General features: G+C 46.2%; 1 protein-coding gene and 1 long non-coding RNA gene across 2 annotated transcripts in view; both read right to left on the bottom strand.

Moving 5' to 3' along the window:
- The window catches only part of NEURL1B (neuralized E3 ubiquitin protein ligase 1B), a 232,194-nt gene extending 228,176 nt beyond the window's left edge, over positions 1-4,018 (bottom strand). Inside the window, exon 1 of the mRNA XM_034778457.1 lies at positions 3,784-4,018. Within this exon, the coding sequence (XP_034634348.1) occupies positions 3,784-3,859 (76 nt within the window). The 5' untranslated portion in view covers positions 3,860-4,018. The remainder of the gene's footprint in view (positions 1-3,783) is intronic.
- Positions 4,019-14,270: 10,252 nt separating this feature from the next.
- Positions 14,271-23,207, bottom strand: part of LOC117881880 — a 40,246-nt gene continuing 31,309 nt past the window's right edge. The window contains exon 4 of the long non-coding RNA XR_004646880.1: positions 14,271-16,035. This is a non-coding gene — a long non-coding RNA (uncharacterized LOC117881880). The remainder of the gene's footprint in view (positions 16,036-23,207) is intronic.

Genomic DNA, 23,207 nt, shown 5'->3' with positions numbered 1-23,207 from the left:
TTAACAATCACAGAAGCAAGTCTGAGACAACACAGAGGCTGGTTTAGAACCCAATCCTGCAAACACTAACTAGTCTCATTGAAATCAATGGAACTGTAGCGAGCACTGTGGCCCCCTGTGAGTGTTTATAAGATCTGGTTCTGAGTGTGGACAATCCACAAACTCTCTTCTTCAGTCTTAGAATTTACACATACTGACTACAAAGAGGAACTGAAGCTGAGACTGGCATGATCTATTGCCCAGAGCACAGGACTGGAAGCCAGGAACTCCTGGGAGCATGCACTCATGCAGTGGCAAAGCACATGCCCCAAACTGTGCACACTTCAGAAAGAGAGCCCAGGATCATCCCAGAGGTGTGTACAGCAAACACGCCAAGCACAGCAAGGAAGATGTGGAGCTAGTCATGTGTGACAAGGCTAAAATAGAACCTACTACAAAGGAATACAGTACAGCAACCTCTCCTAGCATGAAGATGTTAAACAGCTACCCAGGCATGAATGCTTTGGTAAACAAGACCCCGTGTCCTATGCAGCACAATAGACCTAAGTTATGCAGCATCATCTCAGGAATTATGTGGTGGGGATCCCGCAAATCCTCACTGCCACTCAAGTCCAGTCCGAGCCATACAATGCTCCTTATTTTCTAGTTAAGGCCATTTATTTCACGCTGTCCTGACTTGAAATTTTCAGCAGGTTGCAGATTATTGTGCTGACAAGGCATAACTGCCCCACAGAAGTTGTTAAAAGGAAAATTGGTGGTTTGAGCACTGGAGTAGGGGACAAGTGGAATTTTTGGCACTCGGGAAGGTGTGGTGGCTGGTCTGGGTTAGTGAAACTCAGGATGCAGCTGAGGCTTTTTGGGAAAGGGATTCATTTCTTCTTTCAACTCCCCTTACTGGGTAAGGCAGAGGTGATTTTACATTTGAGGGGAGAAGGGGATTTGAATTCTTTGTTCCCCAAAAACAACAAGGAGTCTGGTGGCACCTTAAAGACTTGTTGTTTTTGTAGATACAGACTAACACGGCTACCCCCCGATACTTGTTCCCCAACTTTTTACAACCCTCTGGAGCCTATCTCAATACCTGCTACCACATCCAACAATGACAAATGTGCACATTAACCTATTTCTGCTAAAATGATCAGGAATGAAGTAGTTAACATTGACATCTAAAATTATCAGAGTTTGGCATCAGAGTTAATACTCCATAAAGATGAATAGGGGAGGTCACACCTCTCTGAGCTTTTCTTTTAGGCTGTCTAAAGACTCAACAGCATCAGTTAACATTTTGAATAATATTTTCACAACCAGAAGGGTTAGACACTTGGATTTTTAACTGAAAACTGAGATTATGAAGCACAGTTATGCATTAATTATAAAATAACCTTCAATTACACATATGCTCCTAATAGTAACTAATCAGCCCAAAACAAGTACACTGCTAGCAGCCCACAGGAGAAAAACACATGAGCCCACTGGGAGAAAAAAAAAAAAAAAAAACACACCAAAGCCAGCATTTGTCCAGAGTGTTAGCTGGTTAGCAACTTGATTAGCATTTAATCCTCAAACTGCCAGCAACACCCTGTGTGAGTCCTCTGATATATATATATAAAAATACACCCATATGCTCAACCTTGCTCAGCACAGTTTGGGATAGCAATAACTAGTCTGAAAAAGGGATCCAAGTCACATGCTCTTTGTACCTCCCTCCCCCTTTGGGGGGTGGGGGGAAGGTGGCGAGCGGGGTTACATTCGCAACCTACAAACTGCTTCTCTCATGGAGTGAGTACAACTTACTGCAGCTTCAGGCTGACCAGACAATCTCCTGCTATACTGCACACTTCTTGAGGGAGGGGGCAGAGATGACCAGGCTGCCCCTTTTTCTGTGATCAAGCCCCTTTTTCTGTTACAGTAGCTGGCACTCAGCACTAGCAGCATGCTGCCTAATGTGGGGAGGGAGAGCAGACCAGCGCAACATTTCTGCCTTTTATCTGGGAAGTGAACAGTACAGCTTTTCTCTTGAGTGGTTTATACCACATTCCTCATTACAAGAGCCAAATGCCCTTTTCTCCCCCTCATACACAATCCTGCATGGAAGGTCAGATCATGGAGTCTTACAATTGAGGATCAGAAACTGCCATTACACATGTTGCCCATTCATAGGAGAAGCTCATGCATTTTATTTACATCACATTGTGGTCATATTTCTGATAGCAAAAGAACGGTTATAATTTTTTCTGAGAGAAAGAGAGGGGGAAGACGAACAAGTTCACTAAATCTATTTAAGGAAGTCAGTAAACAACATCAAATACATAAAAACTGACTATTTAATATTAAATATCAGGAGAGGGGAGTTAGTAACTGGGCATTATTTAAAAATTCACCTTGTCTCAGTCTAGCATTGGGCAAAAGGTGGGTGAGGTAATATCTTTTATTGGGCCAACTTTTGTTGGCGAGAAGTTGGTCAATAAAAGATATTACCTCACCCACCTTGTGTCTCTAATATCCTGGGACCAACATGGCTACAGCAACACCGCATATAACTCTGTTATTCTAAATGCACTAGGAGCATACACAAGGCCTGAGGCCCAGGATGGGTTAATAAAAGACAAGTACTGCCTTGTTGAAACTTAACACTAGTTATTATGTATTAATTTGCATTACCTAAAACTGGGTTGTATTACCACACAGGATTTTTCATTTTATGATGCACTAGTATTTTATAGTGGTTGGCTGAGCTCAGTTACCCGCATCCTTTAAATCCAGCCAACCAGATTTCTCTCCATTGGCCTTATCAGAACCATGGAAACAAGGGGGATGCAAAAAGGAAGCAGGCAGGATAATAAAAGCATCGAGAGATTGTCTGGCACCCAATGACAAGGACACTGTTGACTGATTCGTCTTCTTAGATTATGCTTTACCAGCCTGAGTGAGCTTGGATTGGCAGAGAGCTTTTGAATCTCAGAGGGTGGATCTGGCAAAACTCTAGTTTCCTGGGCAATAACTGCAGAGCACAATGCACACAACTCCATGAAGATAGATCAGGGACTCAAGCCACGTGACCCCCACTGCCTGCCCAAATAAAGTTTGACTGGTGTATGACACCTTAGAGTCTAGCTACTTTAGGATACCACACTTTTAAAACGTGTTTTGAACTCCCTATATAGCTTATTTAATTTTTAAAATAAAACATTCATCCAAATAAAATCAGAAGCATTCCTACCCATTCCATATTTACTACTATACCTTGAAAACCTCCCCTTAAACCTAACAGGAAAGTCCGGAATTTTTTAATTAATGAGGCAGGCATCAGGTCTCGCTAACTGGCCTTTCAGTGGTGGATTTCTGAGTGTCAATCAACAAACATCCTTTGGAAAACACTGCAACATTTAAAAAAAAATCTAAGAAATATACATGGGAAGAGCGATCTGAAATTGTTCTTTCCTTTCACTCTATCTGAGGGTAGGCCAACTATATTTCTATGCCCCCCCCCTTATTTCAAATATATGTCCCAGATTTCCACGTTCAAATGCAACAGGTATTTGTTCAATTTCACTAATAAAAGAGACTGGGCAAAAGCAGACACCTTGACACCCAGGGTGGATGCACGCGTTCTCCAAACACACACACCACACTGCAAAGCCCACGGCCCCCACTCACTAGCCAGGGCACGAACCCCAGCACGGCTCGCCCTTGGGGCTGCCCGCAGTGGGAGCTGGGGTGCCCGCAGAGCCAGCACGGGGCACTCGGGAGGAGACCCGCGCTCCCCCCTGCAGCTACACTTACGGAAGCTGGTGCCCAGGCTCCGGCTGACGCTGAGGCGGCTGGCAGACCCTGCAGGGACAGACTCGGCGTTCCCCATGGCTCCAGATCCCCTCCTCTCGGTCAGGCTCCTCCGTGGGGCTTGGAGTCGCAGGGGCTGCAGGCGCTGGACGAAGCAGGGCGCGGAGCTCCGGGGACTCTGGCACTTGGCAGCCTGGGGCTCTCCCGCCAGATTGCGCGTTCAAACCCCGCAGCCAGCCCCGCACATGGGATCGGCCTCCCACCTGGCTCCGGGACAAACCAATCGGCGAAGCCGGGCTGGGCAGCGCACCTGCCAAGCGGGCAGGCTGCAGGGAGAACTCACTTGGTGCGCAGCCCGCCCACGCGCGACGCCCGGCCGTCAAGGCTGCGCGAGCGCGGGTAGGGGTGGGAGCAGCGCGGCGGGCTTGGGAGTCTGGGGAGCAGGAGCATTCCTCCATCCCCAATCCGGGGGCTCTGCGGGCTGGCCGCGCGTGGGACCCCGGGAGGAGGCCGGGCTGTAGTTCCTGCAGATTTCGAAATGTCCCAGGGCACCGAGGAGGAGGAGAGCAGCAGGGTCCAGCTGTCCCTGCGAGAGCCTCCGGCCTCGCACGGGGCTAGTCTGGCATGGAGGCAGGAGTGCTATCCAACCAACGTCAGGCTGCTGGAGCTCACCCACGCCAGCTTCATTACCCTGGGCAGAAAGGGCGCTTGCGGATTTCCAGCCATGTATCTACTCCCCCACCTTCACCCCTCCTCCCTGCACTCTGTCCTCCTCAAAAAGTCCATCTGCTTCTATGCATCTCCGTGGGGACCCTGCTCTCCCAAGACCCTTGGCTGAAGCTGACTTGCAAAGAGGGGCAATATCCCCTTCCTGTTTGCTTCCTTCTTTCTGATGGACAAAGAGGCCTGGAAGGTTTAAACAGAAGAAGGGGAGTGACGGTCTGCTTTTTGTTTGCCCTGTATGAACTATAAATTTAGGTCCTGCTGGCCCTGACAGATTCCAAAGTGCCTGGAGATCTAGAGAAATTATGGGAGCACATAAACCAAGAGAGTGAAAGCAGAGCAATTGAAGGGAGGCTGGATTTGCAGTCAGACTTTCAAGGGGAACAGCTAGGGAAGCACAGTCTGGGATTGGGGGCACGTACCTGGATCTAGAAACTCCCTAGAAGCAGGGCCAGTGCAAGGAATTTTCGCGCCCTAGGCGAAACTTCCACCTTGCGTCCCGCCCCCCAGCCCTGCGGCAGCTCCCCACCCTGAGGCGCCCCCTGTGGCGGCAGCTCCCCCCCCCCGTCCTGAGGTGCCCCCCCCTCTGTGGCGGCAGCTCCCCACCCCCAGCTCACCTCACCTCTGCTCTGCCTCCTCCCCCAGCACACCACCCCCGCTCTAATTCTCCTCCCCTCCCAGGCTTGCGGTGCCAAACAGCTGGTTGGTGCCGCAAACCTGGGCGGCGGGAGAAGTGGAGCGGCCACTGCGCTGGGAGAGGGAGTCTGAGCCGCATGTGTCAGCGCGCCGCCGGCAGCCCAGCCCAGGAACGCTGTAAAAAAAAAATTGGGGGGATCGCTTTTTGGTGCCCCCAAATCCTGGCGCCCTAGGCAACCGCCTAGTTTGCCTTAATGGTAGCACCAGCCCTGCCTAGAACTCTAAACTAGGGCACCAAATCCTGGGCTCCCCAAGTACAGCCCTAGAGAGGAGCAGTATAGGGCTGTTCTGCCACAGGGGGAAGCTTCCTAAACCCAAGATATTCCCCAAGGCCGGCTTTAGCCCTTCTATAGTTGCTGAGATGTCATAGGGAGCCAGGCCTGGCCCAGAACCAGGGCTTTTGTTTTTTATTAACACCTATTTAATATCAATGACCAATAAACATTTTAAAGAAAAAAGTATTTGTTAAAGATTTTACATCTCCTGCCTCTTCAATTAAAATGCAAGTGTTCACAATACACGTGCTTTGAGACCTCCAAAAAGTCACCAGGTGAGGCTAGCATGGACATTACTGATATCTCTAATATAAACATCAAGTTAAAACATATTTTAAATAGCCTTCAGACCTTCCATCTCTATCATAAAGCTTTAAAAAGCCACAGTCCCATTAAAAAAACCCACCATTCTTTTGCCTTGTTAATATTCTTCCAATTATTAGCATCTATACTTAGTCTCAGGGCAGTGCAACCGTTTGTGGCCTACAGAATCTATTAACAAACTTCTGCACAGAGGACAACAGGGAGAACCTCTCAGAGGTCTGTTGGCTTTAAAAACCCTCTAGTAAAGTCATTCATTCCTGTATGTAATTCCATTGACTTCAACATAGGAACAGCCGTACTAGTCCAGACCAGTAGTCCATGTCTCCAACAGTGGCTAGAACTAGCTGCTTAGAAGAAGGTGCAAGAAACTTGCAACGGGAAATTATTGAACAACTTGGGAATTTCTCCCAAATCCCACAATTTATTGTTGCCTTATGCTGTGAAGCATGGAGGTGCATAAGCTCTAAACGCTGCTGTGAGCCCTTGTGAACTCATCTGAGCTCCTTGAATAAGGTTTGCACAGAATCTATGTGAATTTCTGCTCTGTGGAAGTCAATTATGCCAAAGATCTGGTCTGGCTATTTAGTATTAAGAATCTAGAGATGCCTCCATACTAGCACCCTCCCCCCCATCTGAATAAGTGGGTTTTTTACCCACAAAAGCTTATGCCCAAATAAATCTATTAGTCTTTAAGGTGCCAGCAGACTCCTCATTGTTTTTGCCCCATGGAGTGTACAACAACAACAAAAGTTACACGATGTGCAGATCTAGGGTGTTGCTTTTCAGAACTAGGGAAATCAAGAAGTACCCAGGGTCAGTAACAGAAATTCCACTGTAGAGGTACTCACACATCCCCATCATCATGTAGAGAGCCCGACTGAGGAAGGATGATGTCCAGCTAAAGGGTGAGTGTGAGCGGAGTGACAGCTGGGTACTCTTTATCTATCTGCTAATGCACTTTTTATCTCCTCCTTTAGGTGAGTGCAATACTACAAGGCCTCATTTCTCCAGCGGCCTTGTAAAGCATCCTGAATTATTTGATCGTACTGGTCCCAGACATTCCAGTTTATAATCATTTTAGCACAGGATTAGGGGCCATTATTGTAGCAGGGTTTTTTATATGTTTTTAACCAATACTACTTATTTCCAAAGCAATATACAAACGTTAACTGATTAATCCTCACAACCCTCGTGAGGTAGGTAAGTAGCATTTGTCCCATTTTACAGCTATGGAAATCGAGTGACTCACAAAAGGCCCTGCAGCAAGTTAGTATTAGAGCCAGGATTTGAACTGAGTGTTTGGTGCCTGCCTAGACCAGGCTGTCACTGTTCTCTGAAAGGGCACCCACTTCACAGGCTTTCTTCAAGGGAGTGAGCTTGCATGCTCTGTTGGTTCTCAGCAGATATTTGGAGTATGTTATTGTCAGTCTTGAGGCAGGTGAGTAATAGATACAGAAGTTTTCTCTTCCCTTTAACAACAGGCAAGTCAGATCCACCTAAGCAGGTGGAATAACTGCATGTATTTAGTGGTAGCAAGTTAGAACCTGATTGCTATAAAAATCAACTCAAAAGCCAAGGAAATACCCCTAGAGCCACATGGTTGGCATACACAGTATTTGTGATGACTTAAACCTCTCATTGTGTGAGACTCAGCCAGGAATAAGACCTCTGGAGCACAATCAGGGAACTCTAATCAGATAAGAGCAGCATCCCCCTGTCTAAATCTTCTCTTGTTTTTGCATGAGTAGCTGCCATCCTGTCCCCAGGAGGACGAAGAACAAGAGCCAGGCCAAGCAGTGTCACTCTGTGCATTCAGCAGGCTATTCGCTGACACAGGAAGAAGTCTTGGCTGTGCTTCGGTGAAAGGAGCCTGACATCATGTCTGCTCAGAGGGGCAGGTGATAGAAATGAAGACAATGTGACACAGAAAGGGTGATTCAATCATCTGTTCAGAAGCACCAGCTTCTCAGGAGGCAACACATTCAACTCACTCTGATCTCTGTCAGAATGTTTGCTGAACATCAGTTGGTCTCTCTGGGGACAGCATTATTTGAGGTGCAGTGTGATCAATGATTAGAGCAGAGGCCAGGGCTCAGGAGACCTGAGTTCTAATTACAGTTTTGACAGTGATTCATTGTGTGACCTTAGTCAAGTCACTTTGGCCCAGGTCCTCAAAGGTATTGAGGCTCTTCACTTCCACTGAAATCAATGGAAGTTAGGAGCCTCAATACCTTTGAGGATCTGGTCCTTTGGCCCCTTTGTGCCTGAGTTTCTCCATCTGTAATATGCAGAAAATGCTGACCTACTGCACACAGGTGCTGTGAGAATGCATTAGCTAATATTTTGAACACGCAAAGTGCTGTTTATTAGTGTCACCCCAAATAGCTGTTAGACAATAATAACTTCAGTACATATTCATTCAGGCTGGACTGGAACCAGCAGCCTCAGATAACAAGCTTCTAGATCCCCATACCAAATACACGCCAGCTCAAGGGCACCACATCTGCTGCACTCAGGCAGCCGGCTATGAGGGCTGTACTGTGCAACCCACTACTTTCCCAGCTGAGCCAGCTAGAAGATGGGCACAGCACAGTTTTGGAGTCAGACCCTGCTTGATTATTATTAATCATTGTTTCTGTTGCAGCAGTACTAGTCAGGATTGGGACCCTGTTGTCCTAGCTGTTGCACAAACACACATAGGAAGAAGCTATGGGCTCTGTCCCAAAGAGTGAGCAGCAGTCTGGGAACAGGCAACCTTTATCATGAAGCAAAGGGGGGGTGCAGGTCAGGGGGAAACCAGGTGGGTCACTCAGTACCCATAGTGCTCACAGTTGATCCTTCAGCCTTCAATGAGAAATGGAAAATGCCCGCTGCACACCTCTATACTTGCCCTAAGCCAACAGAGTAATGCCAGCAGGAATCATGTTCTCAATAGCATCTTACACTAGCAGGTGAGTGGGGCCGGGCCTGTGTCTGGGGGTGTTGTCCCATGATCTGCTCAGCTCCTGCCCTTGCATAAGCATTTCCAGCCACTTAGTAGCTGTGCACACACACAAGCAAAATAACATTGCAAAAGCTCCACATTTTCTGATCCCATTGCCCTGTCACATACCTACCTCACAAGTGTGTTGTGAGGATTAATCAATCATTTAATGTTCAGAAAAAATGTCTTTAAAAATGAAAAGTGCTATGGAAGTGCTAATGATTATTGTAATTGGATAGCCTGGTATTATTATGGATTGTCTGTATTACACTAGTGTACCTAAAGACCCCAATCAGATATTGAATTCATTGTGAGTGTGGCTGTATAAACCCATATGAAAAGATGGCCCTTGCCTTGAGTCCCTTACAGTCTGGCTAAGAAACCAATATTTTCTAATTACTATTCAGTGGTTCCATTTGGCAAATATGGTATTCATACAGCCACTAGAGGGGAAGCTTTACCTCACAAAGCATTTAGCTTGAGCATATTAGGCATCGACCACACAGGAAAGCTTTTTTCATTATAAACGAAGTGAATTTAAATTTATATAGATATACAGGTTCAACCCCCTGTGTGCAGGGCCGGCTCCAGGCACCAGCAAAACAAGCAGGTGCTTGGGGTGGCACATTTCTAGGGGCGGCATTCTGGCGCCAGCCATCATAGGCGCCGACTCCGGGGCATGGGGAAACAGTGCCCCTGCCGCCCCAGCTGAATGCAGGGGTAGTGAAATATGGTTACCAATGTTGTAATTATTTTAGGAATACAGGAAAGCAGGACTGTGCTTAACCTGTCCCAAATGAGGGGGCCCACTCTCAGTCGAAAGAATCTCGTTAAGCAGGGGTTCGAATGTCAGAGCCCTGTGAAAGTAAGAGAGGTGAGGACAAGTATCCCCATCCAGGAGGTTGCACACCATTAAGGGTCCTTCCTAGACTGGTTTAACCCATTCTTCCTCACTGTTCAAAGAATAAGAGCTAAATAGTTAAAATAGGCTTCATTAGGAACCTCTTTGTTATGTTAACCCCAATCAGAGCTGAAATCAGTTGTGGTAGGACTGTAATTCTGCCCTGCCTGCTAAGAGCTAAAAATCACTGAGAGCTGAAATCACTTGAGACGGGACAGCTAAAAAGTGACAAGTTTAATTACTTATATACAAATGCTAGAGGTCTAAATAATTAAATGGGTGAACTAGAGTGCCTCATATTAAATGAGGATATTGATATAATAGGCATCATAGAAACTTCGAGGAATAAGGATAATCAATGGGACACAGTAATATCAGGGTACAAAATGTATTGGAAGGAAAGAACAGGTCGTGCTGTTGGAGTGGCACTATATGTGAAAGAAAGTGTAGAATCAAATGAAGTAAAAATCTTAAATGAACCAAACTGTACCATAGAATCTCTGTGGATAGTAATTCCATGCTCTGATAATCAGAATCTAGCAGTAGGGATATATTACTGACCTGACCAGGATGGTGATAGTGACTGTGAAATGCTCAGGGAGATTAGAGAGGCTAAAAAAATAAAAAACTCAATAATAATGGGGGATTTCAACTATCCCCGTATCGATTGGGTGCATATCACCTCAGGAAGGGATGCAGAGATAAAATTTCTTGACACCTTAAATGACTGCTTCTTGGAGCAGCTAGTCCTGGAACCCACAAGGGGAGAGGCAATTCTTGATTTAGTCTTAAGTGATCACAGGATCAGGTCAAAGAGGTGAATATAGCTGGAGCGCTTGGTAATAGTGCCCATAATATAATTAAATTTAACACTGTAGCACTTAATTTCAGAAAGGGGAACTACACAAAAATGAGGAGGTTAGTTAAACAGAAATTAAATGGTACAGCACCAAAAGTAAAATCCCTGCAGGCTGCATGGAAACTTTTTAAAGACACTATAATAGAGGCTCAACTTAAATGTATACCCCAAATTAAAAACATAGTAAAAGAACCAAAAAAGAGCCACCATGGCTAAACAACAAAGTAAAAGAAGCAATGAGAGGCAAAAAGGCATCCTTTAAAAATTGGAAGTTAAATCCTAATGAGGAAAATACAAAGGAGCATAAACTCTGGCAAATGAAGTGTAAAAATATAATCAGAAAGGCCAAAAAAGGATTTGAAGAATAGCTAACCAAAGACTCAAAAAGTAATAGCAAAAAATGTTTTAAGTACATCAGAAGCAGGAAGCCTGCTAAACAACCAGTGGGGCCACTGGAGGATTGAGGTGATAAAGGAGCACTCAAGGATGATAAGGCCATTGCGGAGAAACTAAATGAATTCTTTGCATCGGTCTTCATGGTTGAGGATGTGAGGGAGATTCCCAAACCTGAGCCATTCTTTTTAGGTGATAAATCTGAGGAACTGTCCCAGATTGAGGTGTCATTAGAGGAGGATTGGAACAAATTGATAAAATAAACAGCAATAAGTCACCAGGACCAGATGGTATTCACCCAAGAGTTCTGAAGGAACTCAAATGTGAAATTGCAGGACTACTAACTGTCATCTGTAACCTATCATTTAAATCAGCTTTTGTACCAAATGACTGGAGGATAGCTAATGTGATGCCAATTTTTAAAAAGTGCTCCTGAGGAGACCCCGGGAATTACAGGCAGGTAAGCCTGACTTCTAGTAAAAAACAAAATTGTCAGACACATAGATGAATAATTTGTTGGGGAAGAGTCAACATGGTTTTTGTAAAGGGAAATCATGCCTCACCAATCTACTAGAATTCTTTGAGGGGATCAACAAGCATGTGGACAGGGGGCTCCAGTGGATATAATGTATTTAGATTTTCAGAAAGCCTTTGGAAAGGTCCCTCACCAAAGGCTCTTAAGCAAAGTAAGTGTCATGGGATAAGAGGGAAGGTTCTCTTATGGATTGGTAACTGGTTAAAAGATACGAAACAAAGGGTAGGAATAAATGGTCAATTTTCAGACTGGAGAGAGGTAAATAGTGGTCTCCCCCAGGGTCTATACTGGGCCCAGTCCTATTTAACATATTCATAAATCATCTGGAAAAAGGGGTAAACAATGAGGTGGCAAAATTGGCACATGATACAAAACTACTCACAATAGTTAAATCCCAGGCAGACTGCGAAGAGCTACAAAAGGATCTCTCAAAACTGCATGACCGGGTACCAAAATGGCAGACGAAATCATAGGCGCCAACTCCATGGGTGCTCTGGGGCTGGAGCACCCACAGGGAAAAATTAGTGGGTACTCTGCACCTACCTGCAGCCAAGCTCCCTTCACCCCCCACCCCACCTTCTCCTTCCCCCCTGAGTACGCTGCGTCCCTGCTCCTCTGCCTACCTCCCGGCGCTTCCCACCCAGCTGCTGCCCAACACCTGTTTGGCAGTGTTAGCACGCTCCAGGAGGAGGGGAGGAGTGGGAATGTGGTGCGCTCAGGGGAGGAGACGGAGAAGATGCGGGGCCGGGGCAGGGATTTGGGGAAGGGGTTGGAATGGGGCCGGGGAAGGGGCAGGCCTCATGGAAGGGGTGGAGTGGGAGCAGAGGGGGGGTTGAGCACCCACGGGAAAGAGGGGAAGTTGGCACTATGGATGAAATTCAATGTTGATAAATGCAAAGTAATGCATACTGAGAAACATAATCCCAACTAAACATATAAAATTATGGGGTCTAAATTAGCTGTTACCACTCAAAAAGCTGGGAATGGGCAACAGGGGATGGATCACTTGATGATTAACTGTTCTGTTCATTCCCTCTGGGGGCACCTGCAGTGGCCACTGTTGGAAGACAGGATAGTGGGCTACATGGACCTTTGGTCTGACCCAGTATGGCTGTTCTTATGTTCTAACCCACTACACTCCCCCCCAGCTTTCTTTTCTCCTTTCCCCCCATGACTGGAGAGGTGTATTTGACATTTGTTATTGCAACTTATTGTGGAGGGGGATCAGTGGTCCCTCTAACAGATTTGAACTGTATACAATGTGTTTCGAGAGTCCCAAGTGTCTAAGGACTGTTGTGGTTTGGTTTTGTTTCTAAACTTATTCCAGGTCTTATTGCAGGGAAAGGGAAATGCATCTTGCTAATGAGGGAGAAAATGGCTACAATGGACACACGTAGGAAAAGGGTACAATGTATTACTTCTGCCATCTGGAGGCCTTTCATAAAAGTGTCACCAAGTGATTTAATCTTCTCCAGGACAGTCAGAGCCAGTTAAACACATAAACATGGTCCCTTGAAATATGTGTTAACTACTTACTCTAAACAATCTGTTCTGCCTTGTATTTAGCTGTGACACATTTCAAAGACCTGAAGACGAGCTCTATGTAGGGTGACCATATTTTCCCAAAGGGAAAACGTGACACTACATGGGGCTTGTCTGGCACAGGGGCCAGGCAGGGCTTGGGTGAGCAGTAATGCACATACTAGATAGGGTGACCATATTTCCCAAAGGCTGGGGCTGGTGTCGCTGCTCACATGAGCCCTGTCTATTCCCTGTCATCATCCTCCCTCAGGGCTGGCATCAAACACATGTTCCTGATCAAGTTGGCAACAGCAAACAGGACAAATGCCACTTTTGCCAAAAAAGTCAGGACAGCCAGGACAGGGCTTAAAAATGGGACTGTCCCAGCCAAAACGGGATGTATGGTCACCTACCTCTATGTAAGCTTCAAAGTTTGTCTCTCAGCAGCAGAAGTTAGTCCAATAAAAAGTATTACCTCACCCACCTTGTTTCTATACACACACACACATTCTTATTTCAGTGGTCACCGTTGTTGAGTGAAGAACAGCAAACTGGAAGTGCAAAGCTACTAACAAGCCAGCCAGCAGCTGCAGCACAAAGGGCATGTCCTACAATGAGCTACTCCAGACCAGGCATCCTAGGGACCTTGCTCCCGCTCACATTATTGCAATGCCAGAAACGCTTATAGGGACCAGAAACGCAATGAAGGATTTCAGTATGAGCCAGGTAGAATGCAGCCACAGATCCTGAGATTTCCTCCCCCACAAGCTGGGATGAGACCTAGGTACAACAGAGACAGTTATCCCTTTACCTACAAGGAGTGTCTCTTTGCAATTAATTGTCACTAGAGCCTTTTTCAATACAGTGATGGTCATTGAACCTCGAACAATAGGAAAACTTCCAGCCTCCAGCAAAAATAGATCTCTTTGTTACTCATAAATGACATGGATAAAATTATGTCACAAAGGTCATGGAACTCAGATTCCATGACTTTCAGAGATCTCTGTGATATTTTCTGCTTCGGCCCTGGTCCAATGGGACCAGAGCTGCCAGCCAGTGGGAGGCCCTGGAGCTCTGAGTTGCCACAGGAGGCAGGGGAGCCCTGAGCCCTCAGCCACCACAGGTGGCAGGGAGGCCTGGAGCCCTCAGCCACCATGGGTGGGAGGAGAGCCAGGGCTCTCAGCCACTATGGGCAGTGGGGAGTCCCAGAGCCCGGGGGTGGTGAGTGCTGGACTTCCACAGCGGGGCTTGGTCTCTCTTCCCACCTCCCTTGGGCTTCAGTTATCCTCTCATCAACAGCCCACCCTCATTATTTTTACTAAAAGTCACTGACAGGTCCCAGGCTTCCGTGAATTTTTGTTTATTGCCTGCAACCTTTCATGTTCCTTATACTAAAAATAACCGTGACAAAATCTTAACCTTACTCATAAAGTTAGCTGTTTTCCTAGGAGATGTCTACAGAGGGCAATAAAGTGCATCTAACAGCACTGTCCTGCAGTTTCCCATTATGTCCAGTAGGTGGTAGAAAGAGACAATTATATAGCTATTTTCTGACGTTTATATGTTTAATTAGTAGTAGTAGTTGTATTATGGTAGCGGATACCTGTATTGTATTAGGTACTGCAAAATCAAAGAGCCAGGCTCCACCATACTGGGCACTACAGTATTATATTTCAATAATACCCTTCACTGCAAGATACCTATGCACTGTACAATTTTTACTGTTTTGCGTTAGCCAGTTGAAAGGCTGTCATGTAGGGAGCAAGCTAAAGGAACACTATTAAGAAAGCCACTAATGAAGCTGTACACTATTTAGATTGTACTCTCCTTGGGGTAGGAATTGCATCTTTTTCTGTGAATACATTGGTTCACATCCTACAGAAATGCAGCCATCTCTGGGGTGGAGCATAGCAGACATTTAACAGATCACAGGAACAGTGCACAACTGTCTAGGACAGGAAAAGAAAATATTGCATCTAAGTGAAACCACAGTGGTGTGGATTCTATCATATTTTCTATTGGATTGAATATGGGGGGTTTACATTTTCACATCATACATTCTTAGGGTGACCAGACATCAAATGTGAAAAATCAGGACGGGGGTGGGGGATAATAGGAGCCTATATAAGAAAAAGACCCAAAGATCGTGACTGTCCCTATAAATTCGGGACATCTGGTCACCCTATCTGTCCTTTAAGACTCATTCTTGGGCCTTAATATCACTTCATTCCACAGGATAGGAAAATGGGCTGTGTTAATAATGCTATAATGACATTGTAACTATGCACTAAACTTGTACAATACTCGCATTAACTCAGCATCACAGTCTGTTCAGCCTGTGATGCTAAGCCGGTTCTACTAAACACCTAGTTAAGCCGAAGGAAAGATCTTTTCCCGCTGTTTGTGGAGGAGGATACGAAACTGTTTTCCTTTGCAATATCTATATGCTAGAGGCTGCAAAAACAACATGTTACAGCTGCAGAGGAAAATAATGGCACACTTGCCAGGAGAACAGTGCAGTTTAGCCTCTAGCCATACCACCTTGGGCTGTGATGCTGTCAGATCTCATCAGCTAAACAGTCTTTTGTCTGGTTGGTTCTTGAATCAGTGTCAGACCCTTGCTGCAGGAATAAGTGTTGGGGAGTATGAAGGGAGCTGCAAAGTGTAAGGGGAGGGAGAAAACATATAGTGGCTCCAACAAGAATGTGTGGGGACCCCTTCTCTGCGGAGAGAGGTATTGAATAAGGAAGTGTCTGTTGATTAGCAAGGGGTGTGGCAGAAATTCAGTTCTTCAGGGGTCATTCTCTGCCTCATAACATGAGATTCCATTTTATTTGATTTTCTTGAACACACAGTTTGAGAAGGACCCCTGTAGTCCACACTCTCCCGATCCAGGATGTAGCGTAACCCTGGGAAAAGTAAGATCTAGTGGCCCGAATGCAGGACTGGCAGCCAAGAGGTCCTGAAGTATCATCTCACCTCTGACACCAACTCCCACTGTGGTTTAGGATGAATCACTTCACATCTGTGCCTCAGTTTCCCCACCTGTAAAATGGAGATAATTAGGCTGACCTAAGTCACAGGGATATTGCGGGGAATAATCCAAGTTTCTAAAGCACTTAGAAGCTGATAAAAGCAGTGACAGTCAATACCTAGGGCACTGAGACCTGGGGTCTATTGTTGGCTCTTTCACTGTCCCGCTTGGTGACTTTGGGCAAGTCACTTTAATCTCTCTGTGCCTCAGTTTCTCCCATCTGTAAAATGGCGTTGATGATACCGACCTCCTTGGTAAAGCACATTGGGATCTACATGTGATGAAAAGTGCTATCTATACAAAAGCTAGGTATCATTGTTACTAGCTATAATTCCTATGGCGTTTATCCAGCTCCTCACAAAGCAGCTAGGTATTATACCAGTGCATTAAATGTGTCCATCAGCCAGTCAGTTTCCCCACAGGAGAGCAAGGCATTGTTAGTGGGTCAGGAATAGGCTCCTTGAAGAAAGAATGTTCACGTGGCTGAAACAAAAGCCCCATCTCTGGCTTGCAGGATTAGTGGGTGAGCAGTGCCAGAACCGACATGAGGGTTTTTTTTTCCATTCACTAATAGGCTCCAGCTGGGTGCTGGCATTTTCACCACATAAAGCAGAACAGGTCAACAAGACAAAGTGGTTAAAGCACCAGTAGCCGTCTACACCTTGTCTACACTAGGGTTCCCACAGCCACCACCATCAGTGGAGTTGAATATCAGGAACAAAGCCTTTGTCGACAAATCCATTGATTCACTTCTCTCCCGCACCTGCTCCCATCACCCCCATACCACAGTTACGATCCAGCAATTAAAAATTTCAGCTATTTAGAATCTCTCTTTATCTCTCTTATCCCTGGGGTTATTATGGCACCTGCTGCAGATCTCTCAAAGGGCTTTACAAAGCCATGAGTTAGCCAGGGGCACCACAGTGAGTGTGTAGGCAAACAAGAGTGGCAATTCAGCTACCAGCCATAGCGCTCATGCGGCCTTGGACATTAGAATACATTTTGTGTTTGTACTGCGCACAAGGGGGTCCTGGACCACTACTTGGCTCCCAGGTGCTAGCACAATATAAATAATAATATTAACTGGCCACGACACCTGAATTACCCTGGCTCTACTCAAAATGGGTCTGGGGATCTTTTATCTTCCACCAGGACAGCACACCTTCCCTGGGAGACCAAAAGAAGGGAGCTTGATTCAGTTTCAGCTGAAGTTTTCTGGAGATATTGGATATCTCCTTTCTTTCTGGAAAGCAGCTTTATTATTTATTTATTATTACATTATTAATGATTATTAATTATTATTATTATTGCAGCACATAGAGGCCCCAGCTGAGATCATAGTCTGTTGTGCCAGGCACTGACCAAACTCATAGTGAGAGACAGTCCCTGTCCCAAAGTGTTTACAATCTAAATAGATAGGACAGACAAAGAGTGGGATGCAAAGTGAGGATAAGAACTAAAATCTCCTGACTCCCAGTCCAGTGCCCTGCCCACTAGATCACCCAGTCTCCCATGAACACAGGCCATCTGGATGTAGGAAATCTTTCGTCTACCATTCCACACAATGGCATGCACAGAAGTCCATACTACACAACAGGGAGCAGTAACAGATCTCTCCTCAGGGACTATTTCCACAGGCTCTGTGCCTGCCTATAGGTTTTTGGTTTGAAAGCCAATACTTTCCTGAATCATAAGTCCCTGCATCGTCTGACTATCTATTTCCTGGTATCCAAGGGACAGGAAAATGTCACAGCTGGCAGGGTGCGGCTCTTTGGTGACACAGAATGGTCACTACTGAAACAAACCTCTTCTGGAACTTGCATCCAGAGAAAAGCCACACAGCTTTGTATGGCCAAAAGTTACATATGATGAGAAATGACAAACTATGATTGTTTAGCATGGAAAGGGGGGGAACTAGGTGGAGTGTGATTGAGGTATTTGAGGTGAGGTAGAAAGTGAAAGCTGATCCATCCCACCCTTTGTTCTCTCCCATAATACAAGAATCACATGATTCTTGTGGAAGTTATAAATGGCTGGTCAATTTAGAAGCAATAAATGGAAACACTGCACCCTGCAGCATGTAACAGGCCTGGGATGTCATGTCCACAGGGGGCCACAGAGCCAAGGTGTGTCTGTGGATTTTTAAAAGGAATGACTCTTTTTATAACCATTAATAACAGCTGGGGCTGTGCAGCTATGATAGTGATAATCTGACTCTTGCCGCAAAGCATCAGCTGATCATCTGTAAAGTCAAGAATCCCTAAAACTCTCTCCCTGCCCTGAAGAGCATTGCACAGTGAGTTAGGACAGAGCACAATGTTGGTTTCCATCAGTATCTCTGGTAGAGGCGAAGTGCCAGACTAAGCAATTGACCAGATCCGTTACAGTGGCCTGGATTTCCCGACATGCTGAAATCAATGGAAGTTAGGAGCCTAAATACCTTTGAGGACCTGGGCCTATGTCCTCACAGGTCTGCATTGCCCAAGGGGCTAGTTCCACTTCTACTGGAAACCATTCTGGAGTATGGTCAGCCTCCATCAGCAAGGTCTGGATGAAGTGAAGGATCCCCAGGGATGCAAGTAGGACAGTACCCTGCAGTACGCAATACCGGCAAGAGATTTTTAGTGGGTACAGAATACCAGAAAAACTTGGGGCTAGCCCCCCCACTCCAGGGGGTGGGGCCTGCACTCTACTCCTTAAAGGAGCAGAACACAGCTAGGGAGGACATTCATTCTTTATATGGCTTTAACAGCACAATACATATGCTAACAAACTTAAACAAAGCCTTTGTTTAAGTTTGTTAGCATATCTATTGTGCTGTTACATCGGTCAGGAGTGCTCAAGAGGGGTGGGGAGGCCGGAAGGTGTTTAAACAGTGGTTTTGATTCTGTTTCTCCCCATTGGTCTGAATTATCCATGACATCCATACTGCATCACATCAAGTCCAAATCATTAGAGGAATGCCTTTGCTTGGACTGACCAGAGGATGTTTGGACTCTGATGTCAGCTCAGTTCTGCAGCCTGACAGGAATCAGGTGTTGTCCCCAGTGTACCTAGAATTCTTCTTTGCAGACAAACTAGTCTAACATGCATTTTGTTAACTGGAACTGGAGCAGCAAAAGAAAGAAAACAAATGCCTCATTTTCCAGCTTTGTGGGTGAGAGAACTATAAGTGAAGTGACAGCCGTAAACCAGCCAGCTTCCTCAGGAATCCGTCAAGAACTTTGCTGAAAATATGTTCCTCAACTTAGCAACAGAGCTAAGACTTATCACACATCTGCCCACCTTTATTTGAATGAAGCTCCTTCTGATCTGACAGCTCAGGCATTGTCAGTTTCATCCAGAACAATTTACAAACTTGGAACCTAATCCTGTAAACCCTTAATCATTTGATCAATCCCATTGAAGACAATGGAACTATTTACATGACTATGGACCACTTTTGTGGACTGGTAAGAGTTTGAGGAGTCTGCTCTGTTCCTATAAAGGAAGTTGAATCCTCCATTGAAATGGAATGTTTGCGTACAATACCATAAAGCAGTTTAGGATAAAGTTCTACTTAAATTTGTCTTTTAATAAGTCATACATATGCTGAAATAGCTCTTCACCCAACTTCCATATTCCATATAAACAGACTGAATACTACATATTTGGGGGGAAAGTGGGTAATTAAGCATGTTGATGTTTATATATACAAAGGGGAGTGTCAGAGGGGACGGGGAGAGCTCGGGGGCCCCAGGCTGTGGGCGAGGTGGGGAGGAGTCACATGGAGGGTCACATGGGGAGGTCATGTGCCCCCCCCTTGTGTCCCTCCCATGAGTGTAGTACCTGCAAGAAATGAATTCTATTTGTACCACTAAGGATCCCTCACTTGCCTCTGATCCTCAGTTCTCCTGCACAGGAACTCAGCAAACTGCAGCTGCATTCCCAGGCTGGTTTGTACTGACCCATGGAGTTAGGCCCAGGATTGCTATCCCAGGGATGTTTGAGAGGGTGAGAGCAGAAGCCACCTGCTGATGGAAGGACCCCAGTCCATATTAATTTGAGAAATGGGCCTGGGCAATCCAGAACCGAACTTTCTCAGCTCAGAGTGTTCACATCCATGGGTTGGTTTGGCCTATGGAGTTAGGAACCAACTGTGAAGTATAGATCGGGATTTGAGCGGCCTCATAACTCACAGGGGCTCGGTCCAGGAGTTTGCTTCAGACCCCTGAAGCACTTAATATCATGTAAGAATCCTCCAGCCAAAGTGGGGCCTTCCACTAGGGGAGGGAGGAACTAGTCCCCTTCCCAGCCCATCTAATCCTCTGACATTCTAAAAGGCACAGCACATGCCTCAAATCTCCAGGAGTCCTGGATGCAGAGACATAACTATGCCCCTGAGCCAAGCCTGAGTGGCATAGTGTAGGTAGATTCTGCAGACTGCGGTCTCCATACCATGGAGCTGTTGAGACCCTGCATAGCCTCAACATTTCTGCAAGGGGGCAGTGCCCAGTGGATCCATGCAGCAGAGGATCCACTGACCCCATCCTTGGCCATTCTCACTTCAAACCCCACTGTGCAGCTGGGCTTTGTGGTACATCAGGGTCTGTGCTCCCTATACAGCTGAATGGCACCAGTTCAGCAGCCTCTGGGATGCTGAGTTACCATCCCACCCCCACAGCAGCTGTAGCATTATCCTGAGCCAGCCTTCAGTTTCCCAAAGCCTTGCCACTTGCTTCACTTATGACAGCCTTGAAAAACAGGTTCCTGTGCCATCACCAGTGCTGCTATGCTGTTGCTATGTTTTGCTGTGGTTAAGTGAGGCCCATTTCTCATTTCAGGCACTGACGTGAGCTGTGCAAATCTGGAACTGGTTAAATCGGGCTGCAGGCATTCCAGAAGAGCTTCTCCGCCAAGTTCCTTTTTGGCCAATGAGTGTGTGCTCCAGCCAGACTCTCACATTCCCCCACCCTCCCCCACAGCTAGCAAGGCAGAGAGGAGACCAAAAGAGGAAAGCACAACAATGGATTCAGGCTGCAAAGGTTTCTGATTTTGTGGAGAAGGTTCTGGCCACAGATCGGGGCCCAGTGGACCTTTCCGGTTGTCTGAGTGTTTGGACCCTGAATTTTGATGTGGTCCCAGCTGTAATTGAAAAGCAGAATAACAAAAGCCCCTTGAAAGGAAAGAGTGTTTTCTAGCAGCTAATGCAGGATACCTTATTCATGGTTCTATTCTCATCTCTGACTGCATCACGGTGTGGGCAAGTCACCTAAAATCCCCTAAAGTCCCTCTCTAAAATGGCAATAATAATCCTGGTTTATGTCACAGGTGGCTTTGAGAATGAATGTATGGTGCTTTGGGATCCTCAAATAGAAGGTGTGCAGCATTCTGAGTGAATTTGGCCTTTCATCCAAAAAGGTTGGTAATAAACAAGGAGCACTGACCCCTATTTTAATACCAGTCTCAGGGATCTGATGCCGGGGAGGCTGGATGTGTCAGGGGACTGGAAGTGGGATACAGCACCTTTCATCCCTGGTTCACCACATGAACTGTGCCCTCCGGAGTCCTCAACATCCAACAGCATTCATTGGCCCTGGTGAGTGGAGTTTGGCTTCTCAGTCCATTCTACACATCCCTTGTTGGAAGTCTCAGCAGAAAGGTCAAGGACTGAACAAAACTTGGAGACTGAACTCTTCCTTGCCCTAGAAATGCTGAGCTGGAGCAGAGTCAGAGGCCAGGTACCTCGCTCAAGTTTGTGTGTGGCAAAAGCTTGATAGTCCTCCCCTGCTGCCGCTGTTCTGACCTATGTGGCTCCCACTCAGGAGTAAAAGACGTGATCTGGTGGGGGAAAGGTGCCCAGGGATCATTATTAAATCCTCATGCACTGTCCAGCTCCTGGCAGGCCCATCTGCCATCCCAGTCCCAAATGCATGAGCCTTGTATTTTAACGGAGAGTGATGTCACTGGGAAATGGGGCAGGAGGGTTTTTTTGAGGGATCATTTCACACTGCTGATATATAAGGAGCTTTATTCCCCGTCCTCCTTTTGCCCGCTCCCTCTTTATAAGGAGAAGTGCAGGGTCCGCGGCTGGGATTGCACAAACACTCAGCTCTGTTGTGTTTGAGGCTGTTTTTTGCCAGCGTTACTAGGGTACAGGGATGACTAATTCTCTCCAAGCTTTCAGTTTCAGTCTCTCAAACACTGTATTGCTCAAGGCCCTGGAATCCATTTCAGGGGCAGAAGCCTGCAGACAGCTCAGAGATGCATCAATCTGAAGCAGTATCATCTACACATACCCACACTGATCAATCTAAGATTCTTTGGTGCTTTACTGCACTGCACTGTTAGGCTGCAGGTTTAGGCAAGGCTGGCTCTGTCACCTGTCACAGGTCAGGGCTCAGAAAGCAGGTCTGGAAGGAGGAGAGGAGCGTATGCACTCGCCTGCCAGTTCCCTTTCGTTGAAGCTTTGAAATAATAGCAGAAATATCATTAACAAAAACATTATTGGCATCTCCATGAGATGTGTCCTAAGAGGGCTTGAGGGTACAGAGCCAACTGTTGCTCGAAGGAACAGAGCAAAATGCGACAGATAATTATCCTATATAACATGTTATATTTCCTGGGGGCTACACAGGCACTAGTTATTTAATAGAGCCCCAGTGAAGTAGGTAAGGATCTTTTTCTCCATTCTAGACATAGGGAAACCAAGGCACTGAGAGGTTAAAATGACTTGCCCAAGGTGGCTGAGTAAGTTAATGCCTGACTCAAGCTCCTGGTTCGTAGCCTCATGCTTGGCCTCAGAAGAGAATATGAAACATAAGGGGGTGTGAGGGCACAACACGATTGGCGCTTCCCCTTTGGCCTGTTGGGAGCCTGGAATCCAAGGGAATTTTATGTCAGTGAGCACTAGCCCACTGAGATCCCCCTTCTGCTTCCTGAGATTTGAGGGGCCACAGGGTACCCTCACTGACACCAGAAAAACATGCTTCTGTCCCATGCACATAGCATACCCTGTGCTGATGGGCCCTGAATACACTGGAAAAGTACAGCAAGTGCAAAGGTTGCTTTTGGGAGGCGTTTGCTTCCCTGTTTCATGTGAAAGAAATATAAATCTGGAAATCTGCCATGGAAATGGGTTTCAATAATAGCCTCAGCTCCCTGTGGGACTCTCCTGGAGACTGGCTTATGTGATGAACGGGAG

The sequence above is a fragment of the Trachemys scripta genome, chromosome 8 (genome assembly GCF_013100865.1).
Source record: "Trachemys scripta elegans isolate TJP31775 chromosome 8, CAS_Tse_1.0, whole genome shotgun sequence".
Lineage (NCBI taxonomy): Eukaryota > Metazoa > Chordata > Testudines > Emydidae > Trachemys > Trachemys scripta.
This window is presented reverse-complemented; position numbering and strand designations above follow the sequence as displayed.